Below are 23623 nucleotides of genomic sequence, written 5' to 3'. Positions count from 1 at the left end.
TGTGTGTAAGTTAAGGGAAAAAGATTTCAGGTATTTCGTATTGATGACTGGACGTTCACGCATATATAATTATGGGGTTATATATATCGATTTTCATGTGTGTAAAATCAGGGGCGTGACAATATCCGTCTGTAATCGAAGAAAATGGGTGTTGGGGGGTTTGATTTGATAAGCGGCAAAAGGATTCATTTCTGTGGCAAAGGGATTGATTTCCGTCTCAAATCAATATTCCGTCTCTAACCTGCATTTGATCACTTTTATCATCTACTTTATTAATTTGTGGTTTCCCTTTTGAATAGGTCCCAAATTCAGATTCTGTTCATAATCTGAAAAAAAAAAAAAAAAAAAAAAAAAAAAGTCCACGCTAAAAGCAAGTAGAACAGGTTTGATCTCTGAAAAAAAAAAAACTATTGTTCTTATTTCTTTTTAATTCTGTTGCTATTCTTTAATTTTAGTGGAATTTACAGCAGACTGATCATTGGGTGAAGTAGAAGACAAGTGCTTTAGCTTAGAATATCTTTGAGCTTGCTCAGGTATTTAAATTGTGCTTTTGTTTAATTTATGCTTTTCCTTCTAAGTTAAAATGAATTTCTTTTTTGATATTCAGTGATTTTGAAATACATCTTTTTCTTTTGTTTGTTTTCTATTTATAATTTTGTGCAATCTATCTTCAGTTTCTTATTACATTCTTCATGTTTTGTGATTCTAGATTTGTTTGTTAATCACTAATAGACTTTAGAAAAAAATTGAGGGTAATTGATAATACTTCAATCTAATCAGCAAAAACAAAATGCTCAGCTTCTTATACTACTGATAGATTAACATGTCAGTTTGAATATTGTTACAGCTTTTTACACTACTACAGTACTACTGTAGTTTTAATCATCAGTTATCTACAGTAATGTTTCATTATATAATAAACTCATAAACAACTATTGTTTGTTTATAGAAATTATACTCAAATTGGGGGAGAAGCATTGAGAAGTTGAAACTGATGTTTTTATGTCTTATACCAAAGAAGGTGGCACTAAAGATTAGGGATTATAGCGTTTGATGTTTCTCTTAGATAGTTGCAGAAGTGTTGCCTTCATCGTGCATTTTTAATGGCTAGATATATTTCAAAGATTCTTAGAAACGTTTAGTGGTCAATAAGTAGTGGAAGAGGTCAGAGGTGAGTAGGAAAACTATAGAAGGTTCTCATAAACAATAAAGCAAACCAAGACAAAAAGTTCAATTACTTCTTTAACCTATTTCTGGCGTAAATCTATAGTGTGGTTGACATTTCAATTTCAGCTTTGGATTTCTTCAATCAAGTCAATTTGTTATTTGGTACCCTCACAGAGTTAATCACATTATTTGCTAAAACAAACAATAGCAAACAAATTTACTGATGCCCATGCTTTTTCAAGTGCATTTGTAATTTTGCTGATGCCCTTCTCATGCCTTCTATCTCTAATAATCTCTAGCAGAAAGAACACGGCTTTTATGTTCCTTTTCATAAATCTTTGTATTTAAACACAGTATCAACCTTTTGCAGAGACATGAATAAAAATTTTACTTGAAGAGGCACATGACTGGAAGCTTTCCACTCCATGCAAGCCAATACCACAGGTAAAACTCATCTACACAAATCTTATCCTTCTCTATCAACTGTCTAGAGAAATTGCTAAACCTGCATGATAGTTGAATGTCACTATTCATATTAGTAATGTACTGTTATTGACTAGGCACTCCTTTCCTGATTATAACTGTCATCAACACCAAGAAAGGGCTGAGGGTAGAAAATGTTGCAATTGAAACTCTGGAAGTCTTATCTTGCAGACTAAGACACACACATTGCTAAATTGATTAGATCTATTTATATATGCATTACATTTCAATTCTGCAAGCAAATAAGGTTCTAAGTTGTGATGTGATGTCTAAATTTTATAGCTTTGATTTACTCAGTTTTGCATTGTGATTATATATGTGTTCATGTGATAGTTAGGTGTAAAGTCCATGTTCTATTCAATACATTTGAGATAATCTTGCCTGAAAGTGCAGCAATGTAAACCTAAACGACAGTGTTATGCAGATTATGCCATTCAAAGTGCACATATAAAATAGAAGCAATACTGAATTTAACTTATGCAGATATGAAAGCAATAAGTGATGTATTTGAACTTTGAACATCAAAGTTGAAGTTATTTTGACTGAGACAAGAACCTGATCAACACAGTTGACGAAAAAATAAAATAGCAATTAGACAATCTAGAGGTGTAGAAACTTATAATTCCCTCAATGATATAAGGTGAAAATGCAGTTGACACTAATAATTCCCTCAAGTTGTACCTTAGATGGTAAATGGTGGGAAGTTTTCAGACATTTGCCGTCAATAAGAAATTCACCTCCATAAATAGGACCATAAGCATTTTCCTAATGTGGACAGGCATGAAATTATTAATTATTTTTTTGGCATGCACTCTAGAATTGGAGGAAATATTCCATGAAACTCATGAAGGGAAATTAATACTCCCAGCCACTGCATTGTATTGATTCACTTAGAATACAGTTTGCACTAAAATCGTAAGTCCGGAAAATGTACTCCCATAGTCCCATATATAAATGAATCATGATCTAAACTTGGTTATTCCATTTTCCTTATTGTCTACACATCTTTTTCCGGTTGTATTTCTATGTCTTACCATTTCTTTGGTCAATCCAGAGTTCTTTTTGGCCGGCCAACACATAATGGACCTCAGAGACTAAGCCGATCAGAGATGCTCAGTATCCCGAATCTATCAAATCAAAGTTGTTAGCTGCTTCAGCCAGGTACAAACGTTTCTGTCAGGCTCCTCATTGATCTGTTATATAAATTTGCACACATTCATAATCAATATTCAAATTGCATCACTCATGAGCAGTGACTTTCCTCAATGCTCATATATAGTAACTAGCTCCATATGATAAGAAAGATTGGTATATATATGTAGCACTCAACATATCTATCTATTTTGGTGGAGGAAAAAAAAAAGAACACCTAGGAAGTAAAATTGCAAAAAAATGGAGCAAAGAAATAATATTAAGATTAACTATTTCCTATTTCTGATATGAATTTCTGAAGAGTTTGGGTATGGTTGTTAAGTATACGAGTCCAAACTGTAGCTTAAATACAATTGTGCATAGACTTTTTGATCTGGGTTTTGCCCCATTATGAAGCTCACAATGAGTGATGCTTGAGTCACCCTGTATTCTGAGATATTGCCTATTGAAACAAACAAGAGAGTTGGCCAGGGTATTCTATACTATGAGCATTTAGTATTTGTGTTTCAGGAAAAGGCATATATTTAGGTAAATCAAGTATAAGCGTCAGAGGTCATGATTTTGGCATCAAAGGAGGTTTAATGCTATGAGAGGCTTCATTATGAAAATTATCTTAAATGGATGAGAATGATATGAAGTTTGGTTTTGGTGTGATTGTGAAGTATCAGGAATTAAGTACTTCCAATTTTTTTTACGCTTATTCTCATCGTTGAAGCTTTTGGTTTCTGAATGGCAATTACCTAAATTCAGGTGTTGGAAAGAGTTGCCTGCTTTTACGATTCTCTGATGGCTCCTTCACAACCAACTTCATACCACTATTGGGTTTGTATTCTTAGGAACTTTGGACATTTTGTATTCAGAAACTCTTTAGCAAATAAATGTTGATTTATTACATTAAGTCAATTGGATGATGATCTATGCTTATAGAATATAGAAATATGGCATTATAAAGTGAAGTGTGTTTTTTAGTTTTAATGTACTAGAGTCATTACATGAATATATCTTAAAATGCAAGCAGGCTTTTAATATATCTTTAGGCTCATATTAGCTTAATGAAAAGTGTAAGGGCTGCAATGAGCGTATATTATAATGCAAGCAGTCAAAATTCAAGAAGGTAGCTATTTAATAATCCTCTAAAGTTTAGGCGGGCATTTTGATAATTAGATGCAGGTGTCAATTTCTAATTTTGTTTGCTGTTTTGACCCTTTTTGAATCGAACCTCTATGAGAACATCAAATTTGATTGTCACAAAGATTTTGGAGTTCCATTGGTTCTGCAGCACTTGCAAATGGCTCATCTGCAAGGAATTTTGATACCTGTAGTACAAAGAAAGTTAATTTAAGGTATTCAACCTATTCAGTTACTGAATCATTAAGCCACATATAACCACATATATGTTTCCCAAATTCCGGAAAAAGAAACCCATTTGTTTATGTAAGTGACGTATTAATTTCTTACAATTGATGGTGTAGTGAAAGCTTTGAATTTAATCTTCAGGCAGTGGGGTATTGAGGCCAATATGAAGCAATGGAATATAACTGGAGACCCATATAGTGGAGCTGCCAGTGACTCCACTGCATTCGACAATGGCGTTTACAACCCCTTCATCAAATAAGACTGTTGTGTCATTTACTCTCTTACTGTTAATGTTTTTTCTTCAATTCCACTCAGAAGAACCATACTTACCTTCAATATCACACCCATGCAATGATCATGATTTGCATTTGCAGGAAAGTTTATGCCTTGGATGTTGTTGTTGCTACCTATTCAATCTGTGTGCTGATCTAAATTATTGTGCTCCAGTTGGACTCATATTGGTTAGCCAAATTTAGTACCAAATTTGTAATTTTCGACTATTTTGAAATTTGTAAATACACAAGTTTGTTTAGAACACCAGTTTTCGCAATCTGTAAAATAATAACAACTTCAGTTACATTACATATCCAGCATAAAAATAAACTGATTTCCAGCATGAAAATAATCTGATTTCGTGAATTATCTTTGCTACTTTACCACGCATAGAATTTAGGAAGAAAATAAACCTGCAGCAAAGCGCGGGCATCTTTTCTAGTGACCATCTATTCATATAAAAACTCAATGAATTGACTCATTGGTTACCTTTATTGCTTTGGTATCTCATTAGCTGATAATCAATACATATCGGTTGAAAATGTGCAATATTAAAACCAACAGGTTCACAACAATTTTCAAACTAATCATATATGTAGGGCTAACAAATATATATCATACAAACATTTTTAAGAAAAGAAGACTGATAATGTATCCTTTCAGTTAAGCTAGTATATCTTAGGTGACAATGGTGACATGACCATTGATAATGATGAGTGAAACAAAGTTTTAGTGACATGAGGAAACCCGTGTTTTCTCCTACTTCTCGATGATTGCTCTGCTTAGTCTACAATACTAAGTATCAACTCGGTGACTCAAGAGATCACAACACAAGTTCTTACCCATAATTAAGGCAAGAAGTCTTTTTCCGAAAGGCATAGAAAAGAACCTGGTGATGAGGTTGGTGCTCTCCTCGTCCACAACGTTTGAGAAGAAGTCAGGTCAAGGGACTCTCCGACGATTGCACCCCACGGTGTTGGCACGCCGGCGCACTCAAAAGATACTGTTTGCTACTCAGACTGGTTTTGGAGCCAAACACTTTGTTTCAACCCAGCTATATGCAGGGTACGTACTTTTTCAGACCCTTTTCTCTTATCAACTTCCTAACACTTGAAACATCACTCCACCTTCCTGCTGATGCATATACGTTAGAGAGCATCACATAGTTTCCAATATTATTAGGTTCAAGCTCAAATAGATGGGTGGCAACAATTTGAGAAATGTCGAGGTTCTTATGGATAAGGCACACACCAAGTAGTGCTCCCCACACATATACAAAATATTAAGTCTTAGGTCTAGGTTAGAACAATGTGAGTGTTTGAGTTGAAAACTAAAACTATTGAAAGATCAACATCCAACTAATCTTTATGAATCTCTTAAAGGTAAATCATTCATTATATATATCATTGCATCTTTAGTTCTCGATTGTGTGTTGTCAAGAATGATAACCCTGTTTCAAACTCGAATATATCTTAGTGGTGTCAATGCATATTTATTTTCAATTTTCTAAGAAAGATGTCTTCGTAGTCAATATTACCACTCTCTAATTTGTAGGGTTGCATATTAATTAGTTGTTTTAATTGAATGAGTATGTAAGGGTTTGCTCACTTAAGAGACAGATTTTAAGGGACTGTGAGAAACAAGTAAATTTGACTGCTGGAAACAAATGCACAATTTTAAGTTATTATAATTTCAGCTTTTAATATACATGTGGTTGAGATGCATTTATCCCTCACAGCCTCTTAAAATTGTCTATTAAGTATGCATATCTTTTCCATTTGAAAAAATCAGTTTTTCTTCCATGATATCTTTGAAGGATGATACTTTCCGAATAGAATCCCATTAGATTTTATCATCCTAGATTTTCTAAGGCCTGTAGTGTGCATATATATAGAAGGAAAGAAAAGTGTTTATTATTGTGCTTCCATAGAACATTTGAACACATCTTTTGTTTGAGAAAGATTTTTATTGCAAAGAAAACCTAGAGCTTAAATTGAGAATTGTTAATTTACTTGTTCAATGTTGAAGTAAATTAACTAGTCACACATATACTTTCATCTCATTCATGCCATTGTGCATGTCCGAGTATCCCATGAGGTCAGTTAGGTGTTAGTGGTATATGAAGCACACATAATAGACGAGGGAAACAATATTTATTGAAGGAGACGAAGGAGGGCAATTCAAAAGGTGAAGAATAACAAGGTGGTAATTGTGCAACTAGACAAAGAACTCTAGTCAAAAATAGCCGAGATCAGAGCTATTCACGTTGGTTGTAAGTCCATATGTGCTTACTCGTATTCACTTAATGCATTGCTTTGACTTGGCTTTTAGAAGTTGTGACTTGTGGTGCCATCTTGTATCCTGTAGCACACAAGTAACATATATGATTAGTCATATCACAAATGGAGATGAAAAGAAGAATGGGTCCCACCGAGTGTGCCAAAAATTATGTTGAGGAAAAATTGCACACAGTGAGCGAAAATGTCACCCAACATAATTTCACTCGTATTCATTTAGTGAATAGAGTTTTTATTATTTTGGGTTCGACCCATTCAAGACAGAATGTGTCTCTTAATTACAATCTCGTGTTATAGGGAAACACCCTTTTATTCCATTTATAAAGAAACCAATTGTGGATGTGTGTTTATTTGTTTGTTTTTGCGGCTGCACCCGGATATTTGAATGAGTTGCCTACGTACCCTTGGAGAGGGATCAAGCCACTCGTAGTTCAAGAATTCCAATGGGTGTATGACCAATTGGAGGGTATTGCTTTTTGGAATAGGAATAGTGTTTGGACAAATTTGGTGTGAATGAACCAGGGATTCGATTTACTTTGGATTTGTTTGGAAAGGCTATGACGTTTCCTGGTGTTTGGCGAAATTTGACTGATGAGGTCAAGGATTCTAATTGAATGAACCAGGGAGTCAGGAATTTTGTTTGGACTTGCGGTTGCATCTAGTGGGTCGCTAGATTGCCTACATACCCTCGAGGAGGGATCAAACCGTTGTAGTTCTTGAAAATTTGTATTTCTAGTGGTGGGAGAATTTGACTGGAGTCAGTGATTCAATTTAGGACTGGCTGAATTTGACTGGTGGAGTCAGGGATTCTGTTTGAATTTGTGGTGTGAATTTGACTGGTGGAGTCAAGGATTCGATTTGAAATTGTGGTTGCATCTAGTGGGCCACTAGATTGCCTACGTACCCATTGTGGGATCAAACCGACCGTAGTTTATAGAAATTGGTATTTCTGGTTTTGTACCAACTTTTGTGTTCGACGGATGTATATATTTCTTGAATCCATCAAATGTATTTCTTCTGGACAACCAATTTAATAGAGTGTCCGCTGATTTGATTTGGGCACCTATTATGCTGAGCATTGAGGTTGGACTCTGAGACTTGAAGTGGGCCTCATATTGCTTGATTAAGCCTGAGTGTAAAGTTGGTTCGAACAACCATACGAAGAACCGAGCCTTTATGTCGAATGACTACTTTACTTTTGACAAGCCAAACTTTTTATTTTGGGCTCAGCATTTAAAGTAAACCTTAACTGGACTTGCTTCCATGTTTTGTAAGAAGCCTGGTGGGGAATACTCATTTGATTTTCCGCACCAATGCTATGCAGAAATTGAAATGGACTCTTTGGTGCCTTCTCTTGACGACTTAGAGAGATTTGCTTGCTCTCTTTCTTATTTTCTCGGGTTCTAAAGAAGTGGAGAACAAACTCACTCTAGGTCGTGCTTGTGCCTCGCGACTCCTAACCATTTTCAAGCAACAAGACTATTATTGTGAGTAGTCAGTTGTTTGTCTTTTCTTTAGGCCTTGTTTCACCTCTGTTGTATTTCTCTTGCGGCTTTAAGCTAACAACTCGATGTAGTGCAGCCATGCTTCTTGGCTTGTCGCATGCCTTTGTGGTTTTCTCAATATGAGATTCATCAAGTTAAATTAATTAATGAAAAGTTGTTGTCCATTAAATAACCAATTATTTTTGTCATAAGCCTTTGAGACATGCATGATCAATATGACTTCATTATTAAGGGAAGAGATCAATCTTGGACGTCACTACATGAAGCGGTGGATTTTGTCTCCACTTTGCATTTTGTGTGATCTAATAACAAACAAGGACTACCAACCGCAGATTGATTGGAACGGAAAATTCAATACCGTTTGACTTTTCAAGCTAGTGTCACATGCCACAACAAATAGAGAACTTGAATTTTTGTCCTCTGTGGAGGTGTGATTAACCAAGGACCCGTTGCTTTGTTTAACATTTGTTGGAGCAATTTTGCTTTCACAGCAATGTCATTTTGCAGGGAGCGTTTAGCATTAGAATTTGGCTATTCATGAACAACTAATTCTATGCACTGAGTCATGCATGAGCAACACCATTTCAAGGGAGCTTTGAGCATCGAGATGAGGCCGTTTGTGAACAACCGTATTGTTTCGATGCGTTAAGCATTGGAGAGCACCTAGGAGCCGCAAGCAACACCATTTCAAGATAGCTTTAAGCATCGAAACGAGGCCGTTCGTGAACAACAGTATTGTTTCGATGCGTTAAGCATATATTAGAGACCATTAACGTCATTTCGACAGATTTGGGAAGACTCAATAATTGTGGTCGTTCATGAACGGCCTATTAGAGTCTTGGAGGGCCATAGGACATACAACGAGGTAGTCATTGTCTTCCAGATTAATCGAAGGAACTTGTGTCGTGGGGAGGCAGACTTCTTTCTCCTGTCATGAGCATCATCAAGGAAATCTCATATATAAAAATAACCATGGATGCAGCCGTATACCTGCAGCTTTTCTTTTCCTTCTCTGGTAGAACTTTGACCTCTCTTCTCTATCTCTTCTCTCTTGCTTTGCTGCGTCTTTTCTCCTACTCTTTTGCTGTATTTCTTTTCTTTCTGCTCTCCTCTATGTACTTTTCTGCTCTCCCCATTTGTTGTAGAAGACGTGCCTTTTTATAGGCAACAATAGATAAGCTTGATTAAGATAGCTATCAATTCAATTCAAATTGAGGTTATAATCACCTTTGTCAATTTGAATTGAAACGATTATAGCAGTAGCAACTTCTATCTTCCATGCATGTTGAAAGTTTCGGGTGTCTTCTGTTCATTGAAATCTTGGATAAATCTTGACTTGGTCTTGAATAAAGTTTATCCAAGATTTTGAATTTGAAATTTGATGCCTTGAGTACCACTCCACTTGATGTATGCATGATTTGTTATGTTGCTTCCTTTTCTATCTTTTTTATAGAGTTTATGTTATGCACTATTTGAAAGCAACTAGAACTCTATCCTCTTTGGCCACAACCAACCTGTACAATTATCATATTCTGGAGATAATCAAGGTGAAATTTTTTATCTCAACAGAAGTTAAGGTTGATAATAGTTTACCTAGATTCAAGGGTTTCACTGTGTCAACAAACCTCTTATGCTTGTGTTCTTTTTATTTTTGTTGTGCAATCAAATGTATGTTGCTAGCTTCACAATTAATTTTGAAAATACGTACTGGTGAGCAGTGACTATTAGTTATAATTTTAACACTGTAAAGATCATGGATTCTATTTTCACTAACATAGTAATGGTGGGGTGGGCTAAGAGTTTTTTTTTTCTTTTAAATTTTTAAAAATACAAAATTTGGGTCTTAATGATTGATAGGCACCAAAATCACCTGGCTGCAGTTTGGTTTTAATTAATTTTGAATTAAGCATAACTTACATTCAAGCCTATTTTATGGTGTTGGCTATCATTGGTTTCGTTAAGGATATGAGATTGACCCGTATTTTGTTTGTTGGTGGCGTAGGGGTTTTGTTGATTGGCCAAGGGCTTTGATTGGGGGCGGAATATTAGTGGTTGTAGGTTTTGGTTGTTCGTTTATACTTGGTTTGCAAGGGTGGTGTTGATGGTCCTTATAGTGTTGGTGGCATTGGCGGTTGTCCCAGTGGTGATTAATTTGTTGGTCTGTTAGCCCTCGATCTAAGGAATGAAGCTTTTATCTGGGGCTGTGGTGTTTTTGCTCTTCCACCTTCATGGTGGCGCCTGGTGGCTCAAGTCACTATGCCAATAATAGCTTCAGATGACAAATGATATCTGTCGTTTGATATGGAAATTATCTGTAGTGTATCTAGCTACCGTCTCTTATGACATCAAACGACAGATATCATCCGTCATCTGTCCTCATTCAAACAACAGAAGTTTCGTAAGATTATGTAGTCTGAACAACCCAAAATTGAAGGATTTCAAACTTTCTGTGGTTATTAATCACATACTGTGACAGATTAATGTTGTTCAAATGAACTGCAAACTACAATTTTAATAAAACTGTTGTTCTCTGACATTTAATAAGAACACATTTATATGTATTATGAAGTTACCAAAATAAAGGTTTGTTTAACAATATGTTGTCTGAATGCATTTTTAAAGACATATGACTGTTATATAAGCTGAAAACAACGTCACTACGAAATCAAATTCTGTTGTTTGATAATTAAATGAACTTCACTTTTCTGTTGTTTGTTAGAGGTAGTTCTGTTGTTTGATAATGAATTGAAAATCAGTTTTATGTTGTTACAAGTATGTAGGAACGACAGATAGTTCTTCTTTTTTGTTGTTCCTGTATTTGTGGTACAATATATCATAAACCTGTATGTGTTGAATTTGAACCATATCAAACCTCATTCATTCTGAATAATCATCAAAGCCATATTATAGGACCTAAAATCAGCAAATTTCTCATTGCATCTATTAACGCACCAATATACAATCTCATCAGTACCATAATACAAAACTAGCAAGCTAGCTTTTACATTAGCCAATTTCAAGTACTATCATTGTTATTATCAGCATAATATCTTGATCCTAATCTAACTAAGACAAAAGCCTAGAAGGCATCCATAGAGTAGATAGAGCAACTTGGGCAAAGAACTCGTCCATATCAAGTGCAGTTGGAATAGTCATTTGTGTATAATTTCTTACTCTTTGGTTATTTGCAATAGAACTTGACCACCTTGTTGCAGAACCAGGGGTTCTAACAATGTCCAAGTTCCTTATCAAGCTGCATGATGTGCTTTCTCGGGTGCTCCTGAATAATCATGACAAATTTGATAAGGTCTTGCATAAAAACATTCACCAGCATGACAAAGAGGAAAAAGAGTGCATTGAATATAACAAGCTTCAAGTTGGCAGTGTATGTGAAACAATAAAAGCACGAGATATGCAACTCTTTGTCACCTACTGGTAAGTTTCTATAACTTTATTCTGCTTTCATAGTACCCTAGTTGTTGGCATAAAATTAACTAAATATTCTGAGAGTATTTTAACTGTGAGATTTTTGATGAAACTGAAATACTGACTATAGTGTGGATGCCGACTGTGAAAGATTTTGTGACTTATTTAGGTGGTCCACTTGTTTCCAATGTGTGGCCTCTTCTAGGATCAACTTTGAAAACAAGCACAGCAGAATACAATATGATTGGATGGAGCCGGATGTTGGATTGAAGATAATACTTGTCCATGAAGTTTGAGATTGAGGAAGATTAAGTATATTTGTTTCTTTGACACCTAAGGATATGATAGCATACCTTTTGTCACATGGCCCTGACTTATTTAAATGCATAGATTTAAGGTTGATGTTGTAGCTGAGTTTTTATTGAAAAAGAGTCAGGGTTTTATTATTCGGCAATGTTTGTGTAAGAAAAAATTATAGGATGGTCTGGTGGTTTGTGTGCTTATGATTAAAACCACTGTGTATTACAGTATTCCTTTTAATGTTGGCATGGATGCTGATTGTCACTGTACTTTTTATTTGCAGTTTTTGGAGTTCAAATTGGAGGGAGTCGAATGTTGTAATATCACCTATATCATAATCAAATGCATCAATACTAGAGGGTATAAGCTCAATTGATATAGCGGCTCTATTCAAATGTTACCTAGCTACCTTTCCTGAGTCACTAACCACGCTTGAGCTTTATAATGAGATCAAAGGTGCTCGGTCTAGCATAAATTCAATGAAAAACATGGTGAAGAGGCTTCCTACTGTAAACTATACAGCACTGGAATTTATTACTGCAATACTGCTGTGTGTTAGGCCCTGTGAAAATGATACGTGATTGCTAACAGAAATGAAATGCAGGAGCTACTGCTATTAGTGTTGCAATAGATAATACTGTTATTTCCTTTCATCAATACTACTTAACAAACTGACGCGTAAAAACACAGTCAAGCGAAAAATGAATTCCTAACTAGAATACCAACAATAGAATGGAAACAATGTTTCTAGCTATGCAACAGGCTAATGAAATAGGCTTTAGCAAATATATCCTTAGAGATACAATGTGATTAAAACAAGATCAGGCGTGCATATAAGTAAGAGTTCATTAAATGATTTTCATTGCACACCAAAAAAGAAGAGAACTAGAAATTCTCGAGTCCATAAATGATAGTGGAAGGTGAAGAGCTAAAGCAAACTAATTTATTTTGAAAGATTATCTTACCAAGTCAATGCCCTGACTTACGACTTCCTCTTCAGTAATCTCTGCCAATATATTGTGATTCCACATGCAACTTACCAAAACCATCCTGATGATTTAAGAATAAGTTATTATAGACTCAAGATAGTATCCAAAAAGGTAGTAGTTACATAGTTGAGTAGAATCACTCAGCACTTGAGTACATAGTTGTTACAGATAACCAACATATTGCACCTAAGTACTATTAAAGCTGTCCTAAACCAATGAATACCTTACTGCAGTATATTTGTCATCAACTCCTTTGTCATATGACCTTAACTATCTCTACAAATAGGTCAGAATTGTGTGCTTGTAATTAACACACTTGTCATTAGACCTTGTTTTCCATTAAGATGACCTAGCGGTGTTAATCATCAAGGACAACGATCAATTTTGAAAATATATGCCGGCATCAAAATGAAAGGGCATCATAAGAGGCAATCCGATGTTTGTATGATGAAGAGAAATTCTCCTTCATACCATCCCATCATTCAAGATCCGCAACATAAATTACACTAAAAAGAAACTTAGCTGAAGTCAGCCACAACTAAAGCCCATTGGACTTGAAACATGATAAAGCAATTTGTAAAGCTATGCTTACATGGACTCATCATCTGGGTGGGTAACAACCAGCAACGCAGTTCTCTTCTTGGCACTACCACTTGATATCATCAACACATTATACTCAATCAATAGTAAAAAAAAAAAAAAAAACACTCTGTAAAATACAAACGCTCGTGCAGAACACCCACAATTATTAGAATCATCTAAGAAAGCGCCCTTGGAAGGTGAGTATGAACCATGGAGAATTTTGAACAAACAAGCTATCCATATTACAATCACATAACACCCCTCCCCCTCCTTCTCCTTCCTCTCATCCCAGCCCAAATCTGCCAACGAACCCACACTCAACCTCGTTCACGGTCCTCTCCCCCGTGCAACAATCCCGAGGATCCATCAATGGTAGACCCTGACCCTAAGCCTAATTGTTGGCGTCATTTAGCAGTGTCAGCTTCAGAGTTGGAGACAGTACAACGACGACGAATTGGAGTCCAGCTCAAAACGATTTGAAGAACACCCATAAAGTTTAAGCAAATTTTATTCAAAGGTTATAGCTAATAAACACCCAAATCGAATTAAAGAATAAACCAATAAGGTAATCCAAAAACCCAGTACCAGATCCCTAAACCTGAGTAAAACTCAATTCCATTTCAGTCACCTCTAACCTGTAAATCAACAAAATCCCTAATGCCCCAATTTTTTTTTTTTATATATATATTTTTTTTTTTATAAGTTTGGAACCCAGCCGAGTTGGGAGGCTCAGCCCCACGCCCGGTTCCATTTATTATAGATAAATGAGGCAACGGAGAGGGCATAAAACCTGACCTCGTGCCATACAAAGAGAGCAAAGGAATGAGAGGTTCAATGAAGAGCACTCCCAAAACCCAAAACAAAAATAGAAAGACCAGTTTGTACAACTTGGAACTCTCAAAAAGAGCCCAAACAAAAAGATTGATCTAAGAGACTCGATAAGTAGTACGTGAAGTATAATCATGACTATACTGAGTACTGATGAAAGAAGGAAGAGAAGCCCACCAGAAAGCTCCTTCATTTAAAGCGCCATAGTTAGCTAGCGCATCTGCAACACTATTGCCTTCTCTATATATATGGGAAACATGAAAAGTAAGTTGGCTAGCTTGAAGCAAACAATTGTACCATCGAGTTCTAAGTCTCCAAGGGATAAGACTTGGGGCACGGAAATAGTGTAGTACAAGCATTGAGTCTGTTTCCAACCATATGTGAGTCCAACGCCTAACCCCAGCCACCTGAATGGCTTCAATAACAGCAAGCACCTCAGCATCAATAGCACTAGGAACATCAACTCTGGCTGAGAAAGCACCAATAAAATTTCCATCTACATTCCTAAAAATACCTCCATATCCAGCCCTAGTAGTGCCTCTAAAGGACCCATCTGTGTTCACTTTCAGCCAATGATCCGGTGGAGCCAACCATGTCACAGGTTTAAAAGACTGCGCAATGCACCTCAAATGTGATATTTCCAGCAATAGAAAAATTGGAAGAGCATAAGCAAAATTTGTATAAGGCTTAAAAACTAGGTGGGTAGCTTCCTTTAGAATCAAAATGAAACGCTGTGTAAAGCGCCCCAAATTAAAAACACTACCATTATGTCTGATGCTATTACGTTCATTCCAAATAAACCAAAGCAGGCTACAGACAACCAGCCTCTACAACAGCTTCGAAGCAGGAGACAGGCGCTGAAGCAAAGCAGCCGAAAACAAGAAGTCCAGGTCTGGTTCCTGCCAAGGAGGGAGACGAAAAAGAGAGAAAACCCAAGCCCAAATCTAATTTCAAAGAAAATTAGCAAAACCCACCAAATCAATATCCCAACAAAACCCTAAAATCCCAAACAAATTGAAGTCGAGACCCTAAGAGGAAGAACGAGATTACCATGCAATTAACAATACTGAATACTTCGGACTCCAGCTCTTCAAATGGAAGAACTCCAGTTCTGGGAAAACCTAGTTCGAGGAGTGCAAAGGAATCTTCTGTCTTTTCTGATGGAGAAGAATCAAGGGAATCTGGGTTGGGTTGCTGGTAATGGATGGGATGTTGCTGGGTTGTTCCTCTGGGTTACTGCTGGGTCGAGAGAGAGAGCTAGGCGCGAGAAGGTGTTTTTGATTTTTTGACCAAGTGTGGGAAAAACGCAGACATGTTAAGGCAAATTGATGATAAGTTTACATGGTAAAAAATAATAATTTTTGGACACACAAGGTGAAGTAATTTCCCCATTTCATTCAAACAACATAAATCTGTTGTCTTATTTTTTCAACTAAAAGTGAGAATTTCTCAGTTTATTCATATGACATTTATCTGTCGTCTGAATTTTTCAAAGCGAGAAAAACTAAAATAGTATGGATTCTCATGCTATTCAGACAACATAATTAATATATATGTTGTCTAAAGACGTTTAAAAAATTCAGACGACAAAAAAAAGAATTCTATCGTCTGAAGTGTGTCTTCTGAAGGCATTATTGGCATAGTGAGTGCTTGTGACAGTTTTCGATACCAGTGGTCTATAAGATGTTACATATTGATTAGGTTGTTCCAATCGAGTTGGTAGCTTTGATAGTGCTTTTGGTGGCAACGGGTTGTTGGCTGCTAGGGTTTGTTGTTGGTGCAGGTGGAATTCATCTACTTAGCTATTTGGGTCGTGGAGTGTGGTTGTGTTTGGGTTTCAATTTTCAAAAGATTGACCCAACTTATGTGGATCATCTACTAATGTTGGACCTAGAATGGCTCACTGAGGTTTTGGTTAGACCCTTATGGCACGTTTGTTAGGGGGATTGTGTTACCTAGTCTTAATTTCTTTAAGAGTCTTGCACTCCTCAAGCTTGGCTTATGCTATAGAATGTCTTGACCCACATTTGGTGCCAGCAGGATTAATTATAGAACTAAAACCATCAACACCACTAATCTGCAAAACCAACGAAGCTCCAAACGGTGACTTGATCAGAACTCTGCCATCAGGCCACCTCCAGCCGGCGCACTGGTCAGATTCAATCAGTCTTGTAGTAGCCGACTTGCCTCTAGCCTCAATTGGTCCGATTGGTGGGTGTGGAGAGAGAATAGAACGCCGAAGTCTTCGGCAAAACCTCTACAAATTCCCGCGGCTCCGGCAATATATTGAGGTGCATGAGGTATGAAAGTTGATCTACTCTTTGTGTTCTACATGCTAGTTTACATGATTTTCGAATTTGATTATGTTTTGGAAGAATTGGTTTCTGGGTGTTTCAGCCACCGTCGGGTACACCGTCTGTGGTGGTGGTTTCGGGTTTCTTTAGGCTAATTTTGATTCAATTATGAATGTTGGGGCTAGGAATGAGGTCTTTGTGCGTAATTTCAAAATGGGTGAAGATTGTGGAGAAGGCTAGGCTAAAGCAAAGAACGCAGCTTCCACAGTCATGGAAGAATGTGTTGAGTCTAGTTTTGGGATGCCATAGTTTCATTTAATGGAGTCATGGGTGATGCCAAACATGGAATAAGTCTGTTTATATGAGATAAGCCAGTCCAATTCCATATAACAAACGTCCCCTTAGTGATTAGGCATTGTCTTGTCCAAGTTGTTCCAAAAATGGTCTTTATCAGCCTTCTTAGAGCATCTCCAATGCTAGTGTTAAAATGCTTGTGTCAAATTCAAATTTGACAGTTGATGTGTCAAATGTCTTTTTTGACAAATTTTTGCTCCAGCAGATATGTTAAATTTAAATATTATTTTATTATTTATCAAACTATTTAATATAAGAAAAATCAAGAGAGCTTTTTCTCTCTCTCCATCCTCATCCCCAGATCGGCTCCCATTCTGTTTCTACTCTTTTCCTCCATCTTCCTTCCCTTCTCTTTCATCATCACATCATCTTCCTCTTATCTTCTTCTCCTTCTGGTTCTTTTCTTTGTCTCCTCCTTTTTCTACTGTTCTGTCTAAATTTCTATCCTGCCCTTTCTATCTGTACATGCACGAACTTATTGAGAATTTGAGATTGATTGCTTTTTCCCTGCTAGGATGTGAATGATGAATCTGGGTGTTCTACGATAGTTGTTCTAATTGGTGATTATATTGGATCCGATTGTATTTGCTTGGGTTTAAGCAATTGGGTCAAAGAACTGGGTTTGAGCATCTTCAAAGAGAGAGAGACGAGAAAGAAGGGAGAAGGAGAAACAAACATGAAGAGATCTTGTACATATTCCCTTCTTGTTTTAGTATGAACCCTTCTTGTTTCGTCGTTGTACCATCTATCTTCTTTGGTCTGGTTCTGGGTATGAATAAAGAGAGAGAGAGAGACGAGAAAGAAGGGAGAAGGAGAGAGAGAGAATGAATAAAAAAAGAAAAGACAGACGAGTTTGGGTCTGTCAATTTTGACAGTAAGAATTGGAATGTCAAATCCACGTAGGATTTGACATATCTATTGAATTGAATTCATCTTTCATTTGTAACCGTTGAACATTCCATGTGGCAAATGACCACTCCATTGGAGATGGTCTTATAGGGTTACTTTAAAGAAAGTAAAAAAGATAATTGAGTTCATCATAAAATTAAAATGAGAGATAGTATATGTGTTTGGGCTTAGCTCAAGTGGTGAAAAATTACATTGGAAGAAAATCGAACTCCTGATATAACCTAGTCATAACTGAATTTCCAATTACATCTCACCACTTGAGCTAACCGCAAGGACCTAAAATATTAAACTGAGAATAAAATTACGGAAACTACTTGGAGAATATTAAATAATCATAAAAATAAATAAATTAATTAATTAAAAAATAAAAAAATAAGAAAAACATACCAGAGATAGTGCCTCATAAGCTGCTTATTATTTTATTAACATAATGTGTGCTACATCTTTCTCGTCTTCTCTCGCACTAATTGACAACTTAAACTCCTCTGACATTCTTATTGATCTTTTGTACACAAATTATTTGACGAAAATTATTACATCCTCGAATATAGTCTATTAATCTCTACAGCTCTGTATCACTATTATTGATATACCTACACTTGAATCTCTTCAAAGCAACAACGAGATATGATTGCATGCATGCACAAAAACGGCTAGGGTTTTGTTTGGATGGGCAAAGAAATGGGTTTTAGTTGCCAAAATTTTCTTTGCAAATAATGGCAAAGCTAAGAAAGAAAGCAGGATATATCTTGCATGAAACCCTCAAAATCCCATTCTTCTCCAACTCTTGAGCTTCCTCCAGCTTCAGCTTGCTCAAATATGTCCCCGTCATCTACTTTAAAGCTCATATTACTCGCCGTGTTAGTAAAGCAATTATTATTGTTATCATTATGGAAGTGGTTGATATTGTTATTGCTTAGATTGTCAACTACTTGACCATTATTCTTCTCTATTAAACTTCTTCTACTAGTCTCAAGATGAGGAAGACAAAGATCACCTTCTATCCCCATTTTATGACCAGCCTCCAAGTAATTTCCGTAATCCCCATACTGCGCTTCTGGTAGCTGTGTCAAGCCTGTGTGATTCACGTAGTTCAGTAAAGAGGAACTGTCAAGCACAGAGAAGTTAGGAGCGAATGTGCTGTTGTTGATGACTTGCATGGATGCTGAGGATGAGGACGATGATGAGTCCATGTACATCATGCTCATCAACATGTCATGTTCATTGTGCATGGGGATAAATGGCGTTGCTCCCCCAATATTGACATTCGGCTCCGACGAATGATCACTCTCGTTCGGTGAAGATGCCGATGTGGAAATGTTGTTATTTTTCAACCTTTTTTTCAATGCAGAGTTCCAAAAATTCTTGATTTCATTGTCTGTTCGTCCTGGAAGACGTGCAGCAATCTGTGACCACCTGAATTCATTAAAACCCCAACAAAAAAGAAACCGATAACTGATTAATTATACGTATATATACATGAATAATATCAGCTATGTATATCTGTTAGGTACCTATCATGCAGACTTAATGAATGTAATTAATTCGTAATGTGCGTCTTTAAATGGATGCGTAGTTCGTTGAGTTATAGCAAGTACGTACAGGCCGAGCTCAAACAATTAGCAGACGAGCTTCGCGCATGAACAAGTGGTAAGTATAAATCATATACATGTGATAACCATATACATGACGTACACGTTAAAGTTATACCAACTAACTTGTACGCTAGTTGTATTTCTCCTCCCTTTAATGGAAGAGGTCCCAAGTTGGAGTCCTCCCTCTAATAAGCCCAAATTCTTTTTTTTCGTTTTTTGGTGCAAAATTTAAAGTGAGTCTAGTAATTATTTAGTCTTCATTTTTTTTTTTTTTGAAGTTAAAGATGACAGGAAGAATTAAGAGGAAAACTGAGGGAGAAAAGAATGAGAAATGAGTTATATATGATGGAGAATGTATGAAACAAAAAATTTTCAAATAATGAAATGTGAAACAATCTGTAGTTTTGTTTTATATATCAATATTGTAAATGTACTTTTCCTTCCTTTTTTCTTCTTCTCAATTAACTGATGAAATTTTTGAAACCAAAAACAGAAATGTTATTAGACAAGATTTCTATGTATGCGTGTGGGTGTGTTCTAGGGTGGGATCTCCACCGTGCCGACCGGCAACTACTCTGTGGTTTTAACCATTTGAACGATGAGGCAAAAATTTGCAAAATCCACATTGCCGTCATCTGAACCTAGCTCCATATCAAACACAACCCTATTTTAATGCCTATACCATCTGAATCAGAATGTATGTAGAACATATCACGTCTATAATACGTGTGTATACACAGGCATCCTAAATTCATATCCAACATCATCCATTATATATAACAATTAGTGAAGAGAGTAAGAGATCGAAGTGTCTATATAGAGATATAGAGTACACGTACTTGTTGCCAAGAATGGAATGAAAATGGATGATAAGGTGTTCTTCCTGAGGCGAAAATGCACCACGCTTGAGATCAGGTCTCAAGTAGTTAATCCAACGAAGACGACAACTCTTTCCACACCTTTGGAGACCAGAGTTTCTAGCAATGTCACTCCAACACCCTTGTCCATTGCTCAACATGTACCTCATCAACTTCTCGTCTTCCTCCGGCGACCACAATCCCTTCCTGAGCTTATTATTCATCATCTTATTCTTGCTGTTACTGTTCGCTTTTACGTCTTTTCCCACGGACAACTCTGGCTTTCTCATGATTAGAGTTTTTCGCTAGTTTGGTTTCAAATATGGTATATATCGGTCAGATATGGGGTATGGAGGGAAATATCGAGTTTCAGGCTTTGTCTTGTTTAAGTGATGGAGATCTGAAAGAATGAGTATATAAGATGACCGATGAGATCGATGGCTTCATGCGGTGGTAATGGTGATGATGATGTTGATGGTTTGTGGGGTTTGCTTAAAATTATATGCAGAGAGAAAGAGAGATTGTGTTTGTTGGTCGAAATATGGGTGGAGTGGAAAACGGATTGGAGGGGGACCTCCATATGAGATGCCTAGAGAGAGAAAGAGAGAATTGATTATGTGAAGTGGAAGCAAAAAATGTTTGTACACAAAGAGCAGATAGATGGATGAAATAAGATCATTACCTTGTGAGTGAAGAAAAATGCATCGAAAAGGACACGAAAGAGTCAAACACAAGAACACCAACTCCCTCTCTCTCTTTATCAATATACACGTGAATTTGAAGTATAAGCCTAAGGCCCTAATCCCAGAGAGAGAGAGGGAAGGAGGGAGATATAGTACAGAAGTACTCTTGATCTACACTAGGCAAAGTCTTGCAGTTTTGACACTTGTTTGTACTAATAATTAGTTTGGATTGTTTAGTTCGTTGCATGAATGAAACTTATTGAATTACCAAACACGCTTCTCAAGCAAATTTTGTTTCTTTCACTTTCGGATCTAGAGTACCCTATTATTGTTCCACTTTTGGTCAAATAAATGCATTCTCAATCTCAAATTAGAAGTTAAGATTGCGCAGCTAGCAGAATTATACATGTCGACCAAGTACTGGCCGGCATGCAATAGAATAAGTGCTTAACTAGTTGCCAACTCACGATAAATGAAATTGATAGTTTATAACTTGTGGGAGAATTGTTAAATTAAGGCATTTAAAATGTAGGTAACAAAGGGTTAAAATTTTCTATTTATACAAGTTTTTTTTTTTGGAGTATTGAATCCTGCTCCTCCTTCAGAACCGAGGGTAGGTTTCATACTCTCCGGGAAGCTAATTTTATCTAATCCTATTAATTAAAAATAACAAAAGAATAGATTTTGTACCCTCCTATTCCTGGCTCATATGGATACAAAATTATTATAATTATTTAACCCATCAAGAAAGTCAAATATATAAGTTGGACCGAAGTCCATGAGGATAGGAGATTAGTCAATCTGCGTCAGAGATTAGGAATGTCACAATGGCGAGTAGTCATCTTGTCATCGACTCCATGCACTGAATCCAAGCCTCAGCCGAAGCCAACCATTACGCTAAAAGCCTCCTCAAAATCACCAGATAACTACAAGTCGAAGCTAGTTGCTTTGGAGCAATTCCAAGTCTAGACCCGAGCCTATCCGTCATCCCTACTTATACGTACAGTGGTCAAAGTTCGATATCCAAAGAGTCGCCAGTTCCTCATTTTTGAGAAACAAAACTCGATCAACTGCCGCCTAGCAGGTTCAAACTTCAAACACCATCCAGCCCGACCAATATATCGGTAAAAAAGGGTCTAAATTATATGTTGTTATGCAAAATTAAAAATGTCTAACGTGAAGTTCAATATTTACTAAAGAATATGGATAGCAACAGATTACCTACAAAAGCTTGCCTGGCCCGGGGTTAAATGCCTAACACAGGTACAAAACTTAAGAGCCAATCTATATTAACTGAATTATGAGAGTTCTGTTGGCATTACTTACTAGACAAGCTGATCCATATATTCTTATCCAAAAGCCTTGGTATATCTTAACATCTCATCACGTAATTCTGTTAATTGACGTATGTACCAGAATCGGATCTAATTAAGCCAACACAATTTGAATTTTATTCCATAAACTATGCGCCATTTGCACAGCCTTTGGATACAAGCATACAAGTTCCACATTCTTCATAATATATAAACCACAGCCTTGTATTGCCAGTACAGTTAGCTTTTCTAGAGCATTTTCTCTCTTAATTACCAATTCCTGCCGTCCCTGCATGTTAAAATCTAATACTGCCTAGCTAGTCATTTTCCAATCCAAATGGCAAATCAGATTACAAGGCAGTCATATTCAATCCCTCCAGGTAATTATCAGTTACTTGTGTTTGTTTACCAAAAGATGACACTATCACATTTTTTTTTCAGGGAAAAAGTAGCGAGTGGAAAACTCTCAAGCTACTCAAATGTTTGTAAAAGCTCTTTCTGTTTTTCTACAGCTGTCCAAGATAGAATCGAAAAACTTATGCTTTTGAGGCTCTCCCAAGCAACATGCCTACTTGGTTACAAAGACAAGAAAGACCAACTCACCTGAATCCATTCAGTCTTACACCTTGTACTACAACAAACTGAAAATATCGTATCATTGTTGAGGGAATCGAATCTGTCTTTAAATCTGGGTGAGTGCAGTGAATTGCCAAATTCTTTCCTGCAGAGCAACAAATCATGAGCTGAAAAAGCACTAGCTAGTCAGAAAACTTGTGAAAGAAAAGGTGGACAAATTAATCCGCTTTGATCCCCACAACTGGTTTCATCTTTTATTCCTTGTAGCAGCTGATGTATGATGGGATTTCTTCGTCAAACTTTTCAAGGTGGAAAGGAAAAAAGTGAGGAAGGGAATGATCGAGCAACCAATGGGACAAAAAGCGCATCCACTGAGATATCAATAGTAGGGAAGGAAAAGGCTACATAAATTTGAAAATCATTAACCAAACTGACAATTGCATATGCCACAAAAATATTGCAAAGGAATATATATATATATATATATATATATATATATATATATATATATATAGCTTTGGAACGATAATGTTTTGTTCATTTTCAAAATTAAATAAGAGAAACAAAAAACAAGGAAAAATACGCGTAAGAGTCTTTTCTTTTCATTTGAGATTAGCACATTCCGAGGGAATAGATTCATCCTCGTAGCTAGATAACAATTACCAGATCCCCCATCATTACACT

At 36.5% G+C, this 23623-nt stretch overlaps 1 protein-coding gene and 1 long non-coding RNA gene across 2 annotated transcripts; one reads left to right on the top strand and one right to left on the bottom strand.

The window, feature by feature from the left end:
• The first annotated feature begins 395 nt into the window (after positions 1-395).
• LOC112180709 lies at positions 396-3616 on the top strand. Its single transcript, XR_002928435.2, has 4 exons — positions 396-533; positions 1538-1611; positions 2705-2811; positions 3553-3616. It is a non-coding gene; the product is annotated as an uncharacterized LOC112180709 (long non-coding RNA).
• Positions 3617-18316: 14700 nt separating this feature from the next.
• Positions 18317-20838, bottom strand: LOC112177025 (transcription factor MYB46). Its single transcript, XM_024315196.2, has 2 exons — positions 20350-20838; positions 18317-19331 (listed from the first exon to the last, which is right to left on the bottom strand). Exons 1-2 carry the CDS (start codon positions 20655-20657, stop codon positions 18641-18643), a joined length of 999 nt encoding a protein of 332 aa, XP_024170964.1. The 5' UTR covers positions 20658-20838; the 3' UTR covers positions 18317-18640.
• Positions 20839-23623: the final 2785 nt, after the last annotated feature.

The sequence above is a fragment of the Rosa chinensis genome, chromosome 1 (assembly GCF_002994745.2).
Source record: "Rosa chinensis cultivar Old Blush chromosome 1, RchiOBHm-V2, whole genome shotgun sequence".
NCBI lineage: Eukaryota > Viridiplantae > Streptophyta > Magnoliopsida > Rosales > Rosaceae > Rosa > Rosa chinensis.
Note: the sequence above shows the minus strand (reverse complement) of the source record. Positions and strands in the feature narration are given on the sequence as shown.

What these genes read in the sequence shown, in the direction of transcription:
- LOC112177025 (XM_024315196.2), bottom strand. Translation starts at nt 20,657, where the DNA reads ATGAGAAAGCCAGAGTTGTCCGTGGGAAAAGACGTAAAAGCGAACAGT. An exon ending in CATTCCATTCTTGGCAACAA is followed by an intron (nt 19,332 to 20,349) that starts GTACGTGTACTC and finishes TAATGAATTCAG; the next exon opens with GTGGTCACAGATTGCTGCAC.